The 15,743-nt window shown below is 37.0% G+C and overlaps 1 protein-coding gene across 4 annotated transcripts in view; it reads right to left on the minus strand.

The window, feature by feature from the left end:
• The window catches only part of LOC126901474 (serine/threonine-protein phosphatase 2B catalytic subunit 2-like), a 45,688-nt gene that overhangs the window by 24,375 nt on the left and 5,570 nt on the right, over positions 1 to 15,743 (minus strand). The window contains exon 1 of one of the 4 annotated variants that reach the window (XM_050677933.1): positions 9,498 to 9,537. The exons of the other annotated variants lie outside the window; for them this stretch is intronic. Coding sequence (XP_050533890.1) covers positions 9,498 to 9,522 — 25 coding nt within the window. The 5' untranslated portion in view covers positions 9,523 to 9,537. Of the gene's footprint in view, positions 1 to 9,497; positions 9,538 to 15,743 lie in introns of those variants that run through there. 4 annotated transcript variants of the gene reach the window in all.

Consider the following 15,743-nt stretch of genomic DNA (forward strand, 5'->3'; position numbering starts at 1 on the left):
AATTTTCAAAACGATGCGCGGCGTTACAGTGCGCGTGAAACTGAAATAAATATTTGTCTAATGAGAAAACAGAGAGAGAGAGAAAAAAAGTCTATTCAAATTTCGCCAGCAAAATACAAAAAGGTTGTAGTTTCTTGGGCAGATGCCTATGGAACAACTATTGTCAATTCCATAGTGTTGTAATGCTCAGCACGCATTGTTGTGTAACAACGGAAACTAAATAACACAATTACACTAAAAGCGTTATAACGGCGGAACGCGGAGATGATCGAAACAGATATTGCAGTAGTAATAATAATTATTTTTATCATTACTGCCCACAGCAAAAAAGTACAANTAATGAGAAAACAGAGAGAGAGAGAAAAAAGTCTATTCAAATTTCGCCAGCAAAATACAAAAAGGTTGTAGTTTCTTGGGCAGATGCTTATGGAACAACTATTGTCAATTCCATAGTGTTGTAATGCTCAGCACGCATTGTTGTGTAACAACGGAAACTAAATAACACAATTACACTAAAAGCGTTATAACGGCGGAACGCGGAGATGATCGAAACAGATATTGCAGTAGTAATAATAATTATTTTTATCATTACTGCCCACAGCAAAAAAGTACAATAAAAGTCTCGCAAACACGGTATACGCGATAATGCCACAATAAAATGTTCTTTTCAGAACATTATTATTATTGTTAACATTGTTATTCTTTTATAACACTTTCAGGTTATAATAACACTGAGTGTATGACAACAGTTGTGAATCATATAATATTTATACGGCAAAAAAGAAGGTATAATAGATTATTCTCTTGTTGTATCGCACGTGTTTCAAGTGTGAATGCTAAAAATTTTGATTTTTATCGCTAATCTCGGGCGCCATAATAAATAAAAATCGTTACAAAACTGAATATTGCGGAAAACCTGTTATGTCAAGGCAAAACAGTAGAAAAAAAAAACAATTCCCCTCGTCCGGTCATCGGTAACTTGTCCGTCTAGCCTAAGGGCATCTTGGAAATAACATAAGCCCGGTGGTAATTGCCGAACAAACTATCGACAAGAAGCCACTGCACTATCACTCTATCCACAACAACAGTGCGACGGGATTCCAAAATAATTACACTGCGATCATTGTTTATCAATATTCATTGATCCAAAGAGAACGCGTTTCGTTTCGTGTTAGTTTTTCGAATCGACAATGCCAAAGTTATGTAATCTGAACCAGCTGTATTATTAGAACTAAATTAATTATTATTTTTATCGAGAGCTCCAATGAGTGATTTATAATGGGCGCTTGTCAGAGATAAGATAATATATGTTTTTTTTTTTTAGTAAAAAATGATCCAACTTCAATCGGTGTAATTTACTGTAATCTATAATACATAGACACGTTAATGCGTTGTTGAGTTTATAAGTATACAGAATGTTTCATTAAGTATAAGGCAGTCATTTTCTCGAAAACGATTGAACATTTTGAACTTTTGTAAAGGAAAATATTACATGATTCAAAAAACTACAATAATATTAAGTTAAATAATTTTCATTTCTTCGGGAATAAAAAACCTAAACCTTAACCTTCAGGAATAAAAAACCTTAATATTAATTTTTTTTTAATGAGAACCTCTACTTGTACCTTGATAATATCATTGAAAAAAAAAATGTACAAACAATTTTGTTCTTATAATGTTTTTCATCTGATAACCGTTCCTTTTTTTTTAAATTGGTAAAATATTTAGATTACCAACAGAAATTCATCACTAATTTGGTAATCCCAATACCGGAGGCAACAATTATCTGTATCAATGGGCAATAAATTATTTTTATGGTAATTATCAAGAGCATTTTTCCATACTGGTACATTAACAATGTATTGTTAATTAACTATTCTACATTAACAATGTATGACAGTAAGCTATAATAGTATGCGTCTGTTAATGGTCTACAAGGACTTGTCTAAACAAAAATAAAATTGCTTTACACTTTTTCTATCGTATTATTAAGGTAAAAATAAGGATTCTCATTTAAGAAAAGTTTCTTTTTTATATTGTTGAAGTCTTTATTGAATCAAACAATATTTTTCTTTACATAAAATTAATAATTTTCAATAGTCTCCGAGAAAACGAATGTCTTAATTAAGCACTCTGTATATGTGTGTGTGTGTGTGTGTGTGTAAATAACACTGCGAAATACGATGTAATTTAAATCACGAAAGGGCCAAGCCGTGTTGCTTTAAAAAAGCTCAATGTTTATGTTAATTTAATCCGGTCGACGTTCGGATAAAAGTGGATCGATCATTGTCTGAAAGATATTGTAATAGTATTCCAACCTTTAGGGTATACAAGGTACTGGGACAAAAGGGCGTAAAATAATCATATTCATGATGAATAAATAAATTCCCTAGTCGGCGGCATTATTGATGTTGCAAAAATAAACACAAAATCACAATGATGGAGAAACCATCGGCTGGGGACTAGCGTTCTTAAGTTTGTCGCGTTGGAAATATGATAGTCGAACACTTGGGTGGCGTCGGATGAATGTTAAATGAGATGACAAGTCCACATTTATCTATACTAACTATGCAACTGTTTCAGAACGTTCAAGCCAGACATTAAAATATTTTGAATACGTTTTAATTAAGCAGACGTTTTGCAAAGTTCGGGGGGTAAAATGTGTATTTATCGAGATGAGTTTTGTTAAGGGCGACTTAAAATACGAAACGGCCACTTTTTCATTATGCTTAATTTGAAAATAAAAAAGAAGTTTATTAAAAAAAAATAATAATAATCAAGGGTCGGAAATTATTCTTCGAAAAATTACTTTTTAAATTGTAAGCAATTACGAGTAGAATGGAGGGTTGAACGCTGTTGGCTGATAAAAAGGGGTATTATAATGCACCACTCTTCCAATCCAATTTGAAAATTTAATACACAAAAACTAATTATTTGAAAATGAATATCGACCAGAACGGTTTTTAATAAGGTTATTTTCTACCGAATGAAAAATTAATCCGACTAACAATTAAAAAAAATAATTTAAATATCTAATCTGAGAATTAATATAAATAAAAAAAAAAAAAAAATCCGAACTATCGAGCATGAAGAGTAAAAAAAAAAATAAGTAAACTTTTGACCTATAAAAATCTAGACAATCTTCGTGGCGAAGACAGTGCGTGTACATTGAGCTGTCAAGAGCAATACAGACTTCTATGGAAAAATCGGAAGTTTTCCGAGGGTATCTGTCTTAACACGAGACTATGAGACAGCACAGAAGATCCGCATGTCGCATTCCAATCGTTAAGATGACGATCTTAGGGACGTGTGTAGAGACGAAAAAAATAGAAAAGCGATTTTGGATCTCATTTGAGTGAAGCAGTGACCGACCGAAGGCCAAAAGCGCTCGTTGCGTGTCGCCGTTCGGCGGGCGAACTCGGTCGTACCTGTTGCCATGGCGGTTGACCCGGCGGCCGCGGTATCGATTGTCAGCCTCACGCACACACGTACACAACGCGCCGCTTCCATCACGCCGCCGTAGAGCGCGTCCCTCTCTGGCCCCGACAAACCTACACGACGTCGTAATATTATCGCCACGACGCGAAAACGCCGCGGCTCTGTCGAGCACCACGTCCGCCGGGAGAGTATTGTCATGGCGATCGCCTTAAAAGCTATTTCTTTGGGAAATCATCATGCGGCCGTCCCGTCTAACGCACCGCCTACACTCTGCGAGCGTGTGACCCGGAAACGGCAGCTAGCGCGTAGCCAGCGATTCTATCAATACCACAGAGACAGTGCAATTATGTGGACAACACGATTGTAGTTTGTGCGACTACACGTTAACGGATTAAGTTGTCGGTACTGACGTGTCGGGCAGAGAACGGAGCCACAATGAGTGTTGACATTACACGCAAACGAGCCGTGTGTGCGAGCCGTTAAGGTGGTAGATGTGTGCGCGGAATGTAAGGGACGGGGGCGTCGTCGTGTCTGCGGGCAGGGGAGGTGTTGAAAATATCAATTGTTAGGCCGGGCGTATTGTGTGCAAAGTATACGTTTGAAGGGTAGTCGCTCACCGACATCCTCCTAGTGGAACATATGACCTTTTACGCGACAAATCGCTGTTTGGCGTAGATAGACCAATGGCGTTTGTTGCCGCGCACGGGCTCGCGTTCAGTTTTTTACACGCCAACGCACAGCCCGCGAATTTCAACAGTAATAGCACTCGGCAGATTTATGGTATCAGATCCCGCGATGCCTTTAGAGAGAGCGAGGCTTTAAAAAAATCTTCTTCCCAATAATCACACGGTCGAACAGACAACAACGTCTATATTTTTACGTTATTCGATTGATGTATATTTTTCTCTGCCCAATAAAAAATGCCCCTAAACGTTCCCAGCTCTCTTATGGATTGCGCCCTCTACGAGTCGTTCGTGTAGGAGGACGCGTAAACGATAAAAAAAAAAATAATAATAATAAAAACTTATTACAAAACACGTGTATACCTGGGAGATGCTTTTGACCCCGTCACCGTACGGGTCTGCAGCAATCGATATGTTCTGCAGTTGCTCTCGCGCCGTTCAAAATAATCCAATACGCGTGTAATCCGAAAACGGCATTGAACTGCGTTTTCAATAGACTGTTTAAAGCAATGACATTTTAGCAAGGTCGTGTCAAGAGAACGCCCGACGAAAAACAAGCCCAGTAAATAGAGCTAAATACTTGCCGTTTATTTACATATATTACGCAGACAACGTTAAAAAAAAAAAAAAAAAACGAATTTTTTACCGCGGCAAAACACGTCGTATCAATAACACTAATTATTTTTTGAATATTTGCGATTCAAATAAAACATCGGTACAGAAATACACGTGTGAAGGCTTTAATTCAATGCTGTATTGGTATTTTCAAGTAATAGCCGTCGTCGTCGTAAATAATTTGTCAATTTAAAATCAAACAATTTTTAGAGACAACTTTTATTGCTCGTTTTGGTTATTAAATTTTGAAACACATCCTCCTTTGTCCATTACACAATATTTTAATGAATTATTACCACCTATCGTAGATTTTATATTACAAAATTTTATCTATTATTAATCAAACTTGTTTTACTCGAAGCAAAATAAAAAGTCTGGTTTCTTAAGGAAAACTGGTTAACATTGAAACAATTAAAACCAACGTTACTATGACGAGAATGTACGTAAAAAAATACAAATCTAAGACCACAAACCCTCATAAGAGGACTGATAAACGAAAAAAAAAAAAAAAAAAGGACAGCAGTTAATGTTAAAATGTTTTACAGAAGTGTACAACTCGATTCGGGAGCATTAATTATACCGCCCGATCACAGATTTTATCAGATTTAATAAATAAATCGTGACTCATTAACACAGACGAAAGACATTAAATGTAACTAAGGCGATTAAATCAATTTTAATTCATCTCGGAGTTTATAAATTAATTACAAAAACGCTTAGACAAAAATTGCTGTTATCGCGACAAACAAAAATAAAATGTAATGAAATTATATTTTGTTCTCGACCACCACACCACGGAAGGAGGCCGTCGAAGGTTTTTCAGGTGTTGATCTTTTTAAAGGAGATTTTTCGTACAAACACAATTATAATAAATAACGCAAACTGTTGTGGAGAGAGTTTAAGAACAGCATGTTCGCGGACTTTGCCCCGAAAACCGCCCGAAGTTTCCATACAACGTTCAAATAGAATTAAAAACTAACTTGGCGTGTAATTTAAAACGCACACACTGTGCGATCCGTTTTTCGAGAAATTTGTTTATAAATACTTAGAAAATGTTATTAAAAGTTTTCATATTATTTTTTTCCTGGCGTTTAATTTCTGAGTAATTTTTTACATGGGATACCTGACGTAGGTATCTCATCTCTCCTTCGCCGCCGGCCGACTCGAATTTTATACAAAAGCATAAAGCGCTTTTAGTATTAAAACCAAATAAATCCCATCAAAAAACTATCAACGATAAAGACAATTTTTCATGAAGAGTATTACAACAGGAATAATATTGTACAACGACTTTTTGGTTTTTTTTTTCTTTCATAACGATTATTTTTCTCGCATAAACCAACTCAAAGAGATGAATATTGCACTAGCGCAGGTTTTCGTATCAATTGACAGTTTTACAAAAATTAAATTAGTGCACTCACTTAATAAAATTGAAAGCCGACTTGTTGACGTTTGATCGATATGCGATAAATGTTATAACACCTTACCAGGTAATAATTATGTTATACAATACACAGTTTTCCTCGGCCGTGTGTCCTAGACGACATTTTTAGATAGTGCAGAACCGGTTATTACTACCGGTTGGGGAATTGATACTAAACGTATACCCTTTTCGCACAAAAATTACAAAAAACCTTATTGATTAAGCATCAGATTGTGGAGGGACAACGTTTGGGAACCGACTAACTTTTTGTAAAGAACTCGGATAAGAGTACGCACCATAAGTTTGCGATATGTTTTTACCTCTAAGCGAGCAAAGGTTTCAGATGAGTATCGAATTCAGTTTGTTGTGTTTGTACAGTAGCAAAGGCAACGTGTAGTAAGCTGGGAATCTGAAATCTAATTATATTGTCATCAGAACACATAACAGCTTAAATTACAGCGCACACACATTGAGATAATTATACTCGAGTTAAACGATTATTAAATGAAAAATAAAAAGACTTCGCTACTAATGCGATTAACTCGAAATGAAATCGAATATATGATATCAGTTCAAATGATCATCATATAGTGTCAACTGACACTATGTGAGATAGGCTCATTTGATTTATCGGATCGATAACATTTCTTTCTTCCGCACAAGTTGAAAAAAACGTTTAAAAACATTTTAAAGGATTCCAATAGCGTTGGCGGGACTACCTCTTAATAATACTTGCCGTCGAAAATTTCCATAAAATTTGCATGTATTTATATGAAACATAAATAAAATAACAATTTTTTTCATACTCTCTGCTACAATATAAATTATTTATAAAATAAAGTAATACATAATACATATTATAAAACATTAATAAAAACATTTGTTCAATAAATATTTTGTATTGGTTTTACAACGGCAACATCAGTGATAACAACTTTGGGGTCGAATATTTTCGGGAAAAGGTAAAAAAAATAAATATCTCTTTCGACGCTGATGGCGAAACCAAATCTCGAGATAAGAGCAAAGTAAACCGTGAGAAATCCAAATGTAAAAACCAATATAAAGTGCAAACATACACACAAACATTGTCTTAACGTTTCAACGCAAATCGCATGTAAAGACTTGTCGGACGGCGTTTATTTTCAACCTGAATTTCGCAAACAGTGAATATTTGCACTATCACATACTTTGAATTGGCACGCGAAATAACGTAGCAAAGTAAATGCATAACTTAATCAATCAATCACATAGATGTCTGTTGGGATCGAGTGAGGGGTAACACATTAGGAATATTCGTGACGGAATCGAGTCAAATTTGTCGCCGGCGTTTAATGATTTAATATCTTCTAGACGGTTTAATACGTTATTCGAATACTTTTACGAACAAGGCAAATGGGGTTCCTGTTTGGAGTTTAAAACGAATTGTTACTAAATTAGATAACAAAATAAATAGATTTCCAAAGGACGTTGTAGATAATTCGGATGACAAAAGTTCAGCGGGCCAAAAACACCCGGGTCGTTATGCTGTCAACTATTTGTTGTGCGACGGAGCAGAAAATTTAACTCAACCGTTAATTTCCAGCTAACATCTTTTTATTTTTCCGTTTTGGCTTACTACAACGACACACACAGTTAATACTCTCGTTGTTCTTTTTATTATATATATATATATATTAGGGTGGCCCTCAAAAATCGAATGTCTTTTTTTTTTTTTAGGCTACCCCTTAATGGTCAAAAAAATGAACTGTGCAAAATTTGGGACCAATCCGTTAAGGTTAACCCGTGCCCCCGGGCCTATTGAGCTGAGTCGTAGAGTCAAATTTAATAGAAATAACTGATCTATGTCTCATAACTTTTTTTTCTCTTAACTTAGAATAATAAAAGTAAAACTCAAGTAAAGGAAATTTTACAAGAAATTCAAAAATAATAACTTCAATGTTGTTTTCTCAATAAATAGCCCACAAAAACACTACATACAGTAAAAAACATGTAAAAGTCTTAAAATACGTTATAACTGATTTTGTTGATTTTTAATTATTTATTTTCATTTTATTTTTTGGAAAACGCATATTCGTTTAAAAAAAGATTCTAGAAGTTTAATTTTTTATGCCAAGTACGATAATTATATTAGATTTATTATTTTATGGACAGTTAATTAATGACTAAACACGCAAAAGTGTGCGGCGCGTCGATTTGTCCAACAGGTACGTGATGAAACGGCGCTACGACCATACGAGGTTTGTCCATATTCTTGTATCCTTATTTGTGTACCTCGCGTTTGTTGTACACGCGCCACATATATCGGCCCCGTTGACGACACACGAATCGTAATACGTCGGTTAGCCCAAGTGAAAAAATGAAATTCGCCAGTGTTACGCACAATGTACGCGCGCCTATGCCCACAGGCTATGGTGTAACGACATGTACACTGGTCGGGAGGCAAGTGGCGAGAGGCGGGGGCAGCTTATCGAAAACTATCTACAGAGACAGCTATTCCACGCTCACCACACACGTGCATGCGAACATATATCGGCGAAATTCGATCCACAATGGGAATACGATGGAAAATATAATCAGTCTATGACTAATCGCATCCCACGTTGGCCAGATACGCCACACGAAATGGGATTGGACACTTGGCGACGAATTCCAAATGAGATTCGCTGCATTACATTTGAGCTAACAATTACAACTTACGACAGCAAAACGTGGTGTTTTTTTTTTCAATTTGATCTGTTCATTTGACACATCAGTCAGAAACCGACTAAACGATACGAATTACATTTACGCCGACTTCGGGGCTGTATTGATTTTACTTAAAAAAAAGAAAAATGTCGTTTGTTAATGAGTTTGTGGGAGAAAAAAAAAATCGAAAAATACGTAACAAAGGCGTGCAAAAAAATCGATGACAATTTTTTCCTCGGACTTGATTGTTTTACTTCAATTTAACGACAATTACGCACACTCGTCGAGTGTCCGTTTAATAAACGACAATAACTAATCAAAGGGCGACGGAGGTCAACAGTTTTGAACAGCGTGTTGCCCCGCAGCAGTTGACTCGTGTAAAGTTTTTTTCGATAAAAATTACAAAGTAACCGTCGACTTGATGGAATTTATCACACCGAACGGCGGCAACCGTGTAGTTTAGGGATCGTGCAAAATACCCACAGGTCTCTCTGTACGCAGATATTTTTGCTTTTCGATACGATTATTACAATAAATCAGCCTACGGCGCGCACAACATTCGTCGTGTACAGACATTTAATTTTGTACAACTTAATTATTTATACGATCGTGCACAGCAATGCGGTTCAAAATTTGCGCATCCAAATACTCACGCCCATTGAATTTGTTATTGTTCATGCCATTGGAAATGTCCACAATATGGAAACGGTTTCACGGTTTGGTGACACACAAACAATACGGTCGAGTCAGATATCCAACCCATTTCCGCGTAACCGCTCAAGCAATAGGAATCACGGGACAAAATCCGCAAACAAAACGTGTGTAATCTATCGAATTTGCGAACGGAGGGGGAGGAGGAGGGTACGGGGGGGGGAATGGCTTGACGGTGAACATTAAGCACTTAACTACAATTATGTAAGCTTAGATTAACATATAAATACTAACGCTCGGCAAACGTTACAGAACGATAACATTAGGCTGTTTGAAATAATATTGCAATAATCGCCGGAGTCAACAATAACATATCATAGAGAGTTCATAAAAACGTTTGCACAGTAAAAATGATTATTCATCACATAAGCGAGCAACGTTCGCGTCGGTGTTGGACAACTCATTAAAACCGTCGATAAAGAAATATGATAAAATCGAGCAATAAAATAATAATTCACGTATTAAACACAATGTAAATAGATGGTGAATTATTATAACTTCCAAGTATTAAAAGAAAAAAAATAATAGACACTCGACAGATAACTCCTTCGCGTTTTATTCGCTGATTAATCAAAACTTTGACCGAGTTCTGACGCAAACACTCGAGATGGAAAATGAAAATCAACAACTTTGTTGTCGAGAAAAAAATATACTAATAACAATCGAAGCGGTTGAAGTTTCTTGAAAAATCAGATTACTCGAATGAGTCGCAAAAAGTATTATAATAGAACATCCAAAAATATTTGTCAGCAAACAAGGAGCAGTGATATTTTTTTAAACACCTAAACCACTATGAGGTAAGTCGTGTGAAATTTAGATAGCAATCCACGGGGCGAACGTGTACAACACACATTTTATTAGATTTTTCATTCAGTTGCGCAAAACGTTGTTTTAAGAGCAATAAACTGCTGACAGCAGTTAGAACTTTCTTAATATTTTTCCACCACCCTCCTGCTATTGAGAGTATGCTCAATAACAGTAAAAATCTACCGAATAAGAGATTATGATGTTGGCCCTTTCGTCACCGGGTTCGTACGCTAACCGACTTTGCTTTGTGCACAGTTGTTTTACAGAGTTTTATTAATTAGAATCTGCGGAGGGGAGGGGGCGGAAAGGTTGAGCTCCGGTACACCTAACGGACTGTATATATTTTTTTGTTCAGTTGAATTATCATCAAAACTTGATACGACCATTTTCGCAGGGCGTGTCGGTCGCGTGCACCTCGTCCACTAAGAGTAAATACCTTGGCGCAGAGACCCGCGGGGAGGGAGCGACCTACATTTTACAAGTACCATCATCTACCGTGTACGTACACACATAAACCCGTGAGCGATTGTTTTTTATTTTTTCCTGTTATTTAACGTGACCATATTTCACAGGTCCGTGTACACCGCGATGTCGTGAGTTTTCCAGTCATTAGCATTCACGGACGCCCGTCTAATAGCTCTTAAACATTTTTTCCGCAATGACGCCCCCCACAAGTACGTTTGACCGTTAAAAAGTGCGTTCCCAGGCCGAAGTGACCGTACAATTACGATCGAATTGTTCCAACAAACATCAACGGTATTGCTTTAGTACTATTTCCTCGGTGCGTGTCGACATTTGTAAATTTGTCGACAAACACCATCGGGCAAAATTAAGCTGAAAAAAGGAAAAAACGACGTCGATAATATTTGATTTTAAATGTCTGTCATACTTTTACCAAAGCCGTTTGCACGATGTAAATATTTTCGAATATTTTTATTGTTTATTAAGGCGGTTAATATGCGCATAATGAAAACACCATGTCGTTCTAAATCGATTTACAAATGCATTCGTAGGTATCGTTTAGAGGGCACAAGAAATAATTACTGACACCGACGTGCAATCACACAAACTCGAATATACCACAACAAGTATTCTCTAGTAACTGCACAATGCCGGGCACATGTTAATTACACACCGAAAACCTGATCGGGCAAAGGGTTGTCATAATTGTCTCATTCAATGGCGCACGACAAGAGTTGATGATCGAGAGTTACACGAGATGGCAATTGATTCATGAAACTAGACACATTTTATGCAAGTCGGACGGAGGTGCTGGTGAATGTAAAAAGACATTTTCGACAGTACACACCACTGCGCGCGCGTGAGTATTGAAGTTTTTTAAGACGTTGTGAAAAAAGAAAGTAAACCGACCACGGAATGACGGAGAACACACATGGATGCGTGAAACAATTATGCGCAACGTATTGGATCGACTCCAGTTTACACACGCACCTATATAATGAACTGTAGATAAGGTCTATATCGATTTTATCACGCCAAAGTCAACATCACCTCCTCCGCCTCCTCTTATTCATTCCGACGGCACGACCAAAAAGAGTGCACTAACCTGTTCAAATACCGGCGGCACAGTAGCGCGATGACTAGTCACTGCGTTTGTTTAGCTGCTCGCGAACCATTTATTTTTTTCAATAAATATATACTCGTGTGTTGTAAAAACACGAAAGCCGCCGACAACGAATCATTTTTAATTATAACACCGGTACAATTATAGAGGTCGGTATAGATAAAAATAACAAAAGTTAATAATGGTTAATCGCATTGAGGTTCGGCCATTATTGTATCGAGTAAGCAACACCGGCAGGATTAACCTACCCGGGAAAGCGCCACACGGCAGTTAATAGGTACGCCGGAGTAACCTTTTACCCTTCCAGTCGTTTGCCAGCAGCAATAAGATTCAATTAACGTTTTTGTGCTCGCGGTACACGGACAGTGTCGATAATAATTATTTCTGACCAAATGTCTAGATTACGTACGCAGTGAATTCACTCACAATGCATACGTATAAAAAAAAAAAACCTTTTCGAAAGAAACCGTCTATAAATTCTCGTCTTTGATTTAACATTTCAACTCGGTGTTCACTTGGAAACGAGAGAAACCCTGTTACCGTCGAAGGCAATCCAAGACCGCTGAAAACATTACAGACAGCCGATCGAGTAAACGGTGACAAACACGATTTCACCGAGACGGCTCTGCCAAATGGTTTTACCCGACTCGGCGCAGCAGCTTTTACAAGTCAGTCACAACATTTGATCGGTTTGGCTACGATTCGGTAACGCCAAAGGTGTGCGAGACGTCTATTGACGACCACCAGACTTTCACTTTTATCTGCCGTAGTAGATGGCTGACGACAAAAAAGTGAAAAAAAGTTGTCAAAGACGATTTTTAATTAAATATATTTCGATAAGAACTTGCATTCCTCGAGTGTCACACGAGGTGGCCATCTTGAAAATAAAACGACAAAAACAAATTAGTATCTTTGTTGTCATTTTTGTATTGCTTATAGCAAATACAAAAATACATAACGCGTTCGTCTCTTTCGTTTTTTTTTTTTGACAAGAAAGCAAATCGATCATTTATCACATACGTCGAGTTCAACGATATTCTTCTCTTTGGCACGACTGTGTTACTCCGGTAGACAAGCCGAAGAGTTTCATTGATATTTTCGGATAATCAATTTACGACTTATCGAGAATCTCGACCAACAGAACGTCACAGTTGATAATGTCAACAATTAATCTTCCATAATGAAGTCATATAATCACGTCGAGACGCGATTACCGAACACGCTTCTTTAATGTCAAAAATGCAATTTCATTATAATGCGCGCGCGTGTATATATGTATAAAAAATATAATCAAATGTGTAGCAAGGGCGATGAGTTTAAATTTAGACGGCGGCGGTGGTAACTGAGCGCGAAGAAGAATTTCGAGGAAAACATTTATGTTAAATATCAAAATCTAAAAAATTAAATAGTTGTCAAACGCTGTTGGAGATTTTTGTTTAATACAGCCCGAGCTGTAATTCGGTACACTCCATTATGAAACTCACAAGTTCTTCACACACACACAGACATGTTATTATATATTTTATTCGTGGCAAAAGTACAACTAATTTCAGTCGGTCTATTTTTAACTGGCAATTATCATTGAATACAACAACGCTGGTAATTATTATATTTGTCTCAGCCGCGCGGTCCATAGTCCGTGACCAACATGTCGTCAAATGTCGTTGCGGCATATCCTATTCAAAGTGGACCAGATCTGTTAGTGTATTATTTAACTCCTATTATTTGGGATCGATTTTGGTCAGACAAAATTTGTATTCGCCGACAAGACTGAAAAGAAAAACACAATGTAAACACCGATGGCGTTCCGTTGTTATTAACACCTGTCCGTTATGTTAACAAACACACACACAGATCAGCGTATTATGCCAAAGTTTTTTATTCGGTGAAACGTTATTGCCAGGGTTCCATTTAAAATTAGTATATTTAATTATATAAATACACTAGTCATGTAGGCGCTATAAAAATGAACGCTATCTCGACTCTACTTGGGAAAAGCAAAGTTACACTTTTGGAGTATAGCCCGTCGCTGTAAATAATATTATATCTCTCGTGTGCGCGAGTTACGCATAAATTTCCATCAATTTAATTAGTATTTGCAAAGTTCAAAGGGAAATTTATCTGGCTACACTCGGCGGGATTTTTAACCCTAATTCGACTTAAGAGCGAGTTCGTATCACATGAAGTTCAACAGTTCTGGGCATATTTAATTTTTATTTGAAATTCACAATCAAATAAAAAATGTTGAATACATTTTTAATTATATTGTCGGGTGAACAATTGATCATCATTTGATCATCTAGTTTGCTGAAAGTAACACGGTAGTCGAATCAATGAAACAACAAAGTGCTTAAGGGTTTATCGACCATATATCGTTTATGAAAGATAAAAAAAGGAAAATAAATAAATCATAGTTCCATTTGTAGAGTAATAAACTAAAAGTCAAAAATCTAGTCGGTGTACTCGCACTCCAATTCTGTTGGAATATCACACGAAAAATTATTTTTAATAACGAACACTCGAATGTACTGCGGCGTCCTTAAATGTTCAACTTCTCATTACATCATATAATTGTTATAATATTAGTCATGAGCAATACAATATGCATTACAAGTGTGCAAGTATTTCTGGGCACTCAGGTAAATATTTATTTTAGTCTATAGAATTCCCTTGATTGCCGCCATACATACTACTGACATAGCGTCTATACGTTTCGTTAATTGCGCACACGAAGGTAATTTATACAATTTTATTTGTTTGTTCAAAAACTCAGTCGGATACGATTATTAGAGTTGGAAAACACAAAGGTGACCCGAATAGGTTTTATGATTGTCCCGTCCGCCGTGGCGCGAGGGGGTAAATGCAATTACGCCGCATTGCGCAAATACACACGACAATAACATATACTTATGGTATTCAAAGTGCGTTTGGAAAAGACAAAGTCATAATCGTTCGCTTATCGGACGACTTTGATGTAAAAAAAATGCCGTCGTTGACCAAGAAAAAAAACCACACTGGCGCGGGACGTGAAGACGTGTCATAAACACACAGTTTGTGCACTTTTAATGGACGAAGAATAATAGGTTTTTGCCGACGACAGGACGTAATATCGTTCGACTTATTTTTATACGATAATAATGTACTCCCCTTCGTGGCGCCGCCGTAGCACGCGCATATCGCACTCGTTGCACAACGCCGGCAATGGGACGCGTCGCGTCCGCCGTTTTAACGATGTACACAAACGCGGCTGTACATGTAGTCAGATTACAAGTGATTACATTTTTTTTCTTCGAGTGCCTCTTCGTACACACACACACACACACACACACTTTACACGTTATTACGACGCGCTGTTAAAATTATAACGTACAGTAGTCAAACGACATGTACATATCAAATTACCGTGGAGTGTTATACGATATCACATATTTTTTTAATGCACGTTGCCGCCGCCTTTGTCCGCCGATTCGGAACGTCGTTATTTCTCGGTTGTTGTTGTTGTTGTCCCGTTGACGATGACGACGGCAATGTAAAAATAATACATTAGAAAAAAAATGTGTAAAAGAAAAATGGCCGTTCCGAGGTGCGATGCGTCTCTTGGCACGTGCCTCGCTCGCTCTTTCGGGTAAATACTATTTTGCTTTTACGGTCGAAGAATCTATTACTTTTTATTGACTTGGTAACTCTCTGGTAATTTTCGTGCAAAACGATGATCGCACACAACACGGTACGATACGCGTTGAATATGCGCAATATTCTTTAAATGTTCTATTGATCTTTTTTTTTTTTTTTTTTT

This window comes from Daktulosphaira vitifoliae, unplaced genomic scaffold (assembly GCF_025091365.1).
Source record: "Daktulosphaira vitifoliae isolate Bord-2020 unplaced genomic scaffold, ASM2509136v1 Scaffold_3, whole genome shotgun sequence".
Taxonomy (NCBI): Eukaryota; Metazoa; Arthropoda; class Insecta; order Hemiptera; family Phylloxeridae; genus Daktulosphaira; species Daktulosphaira vitifoliae.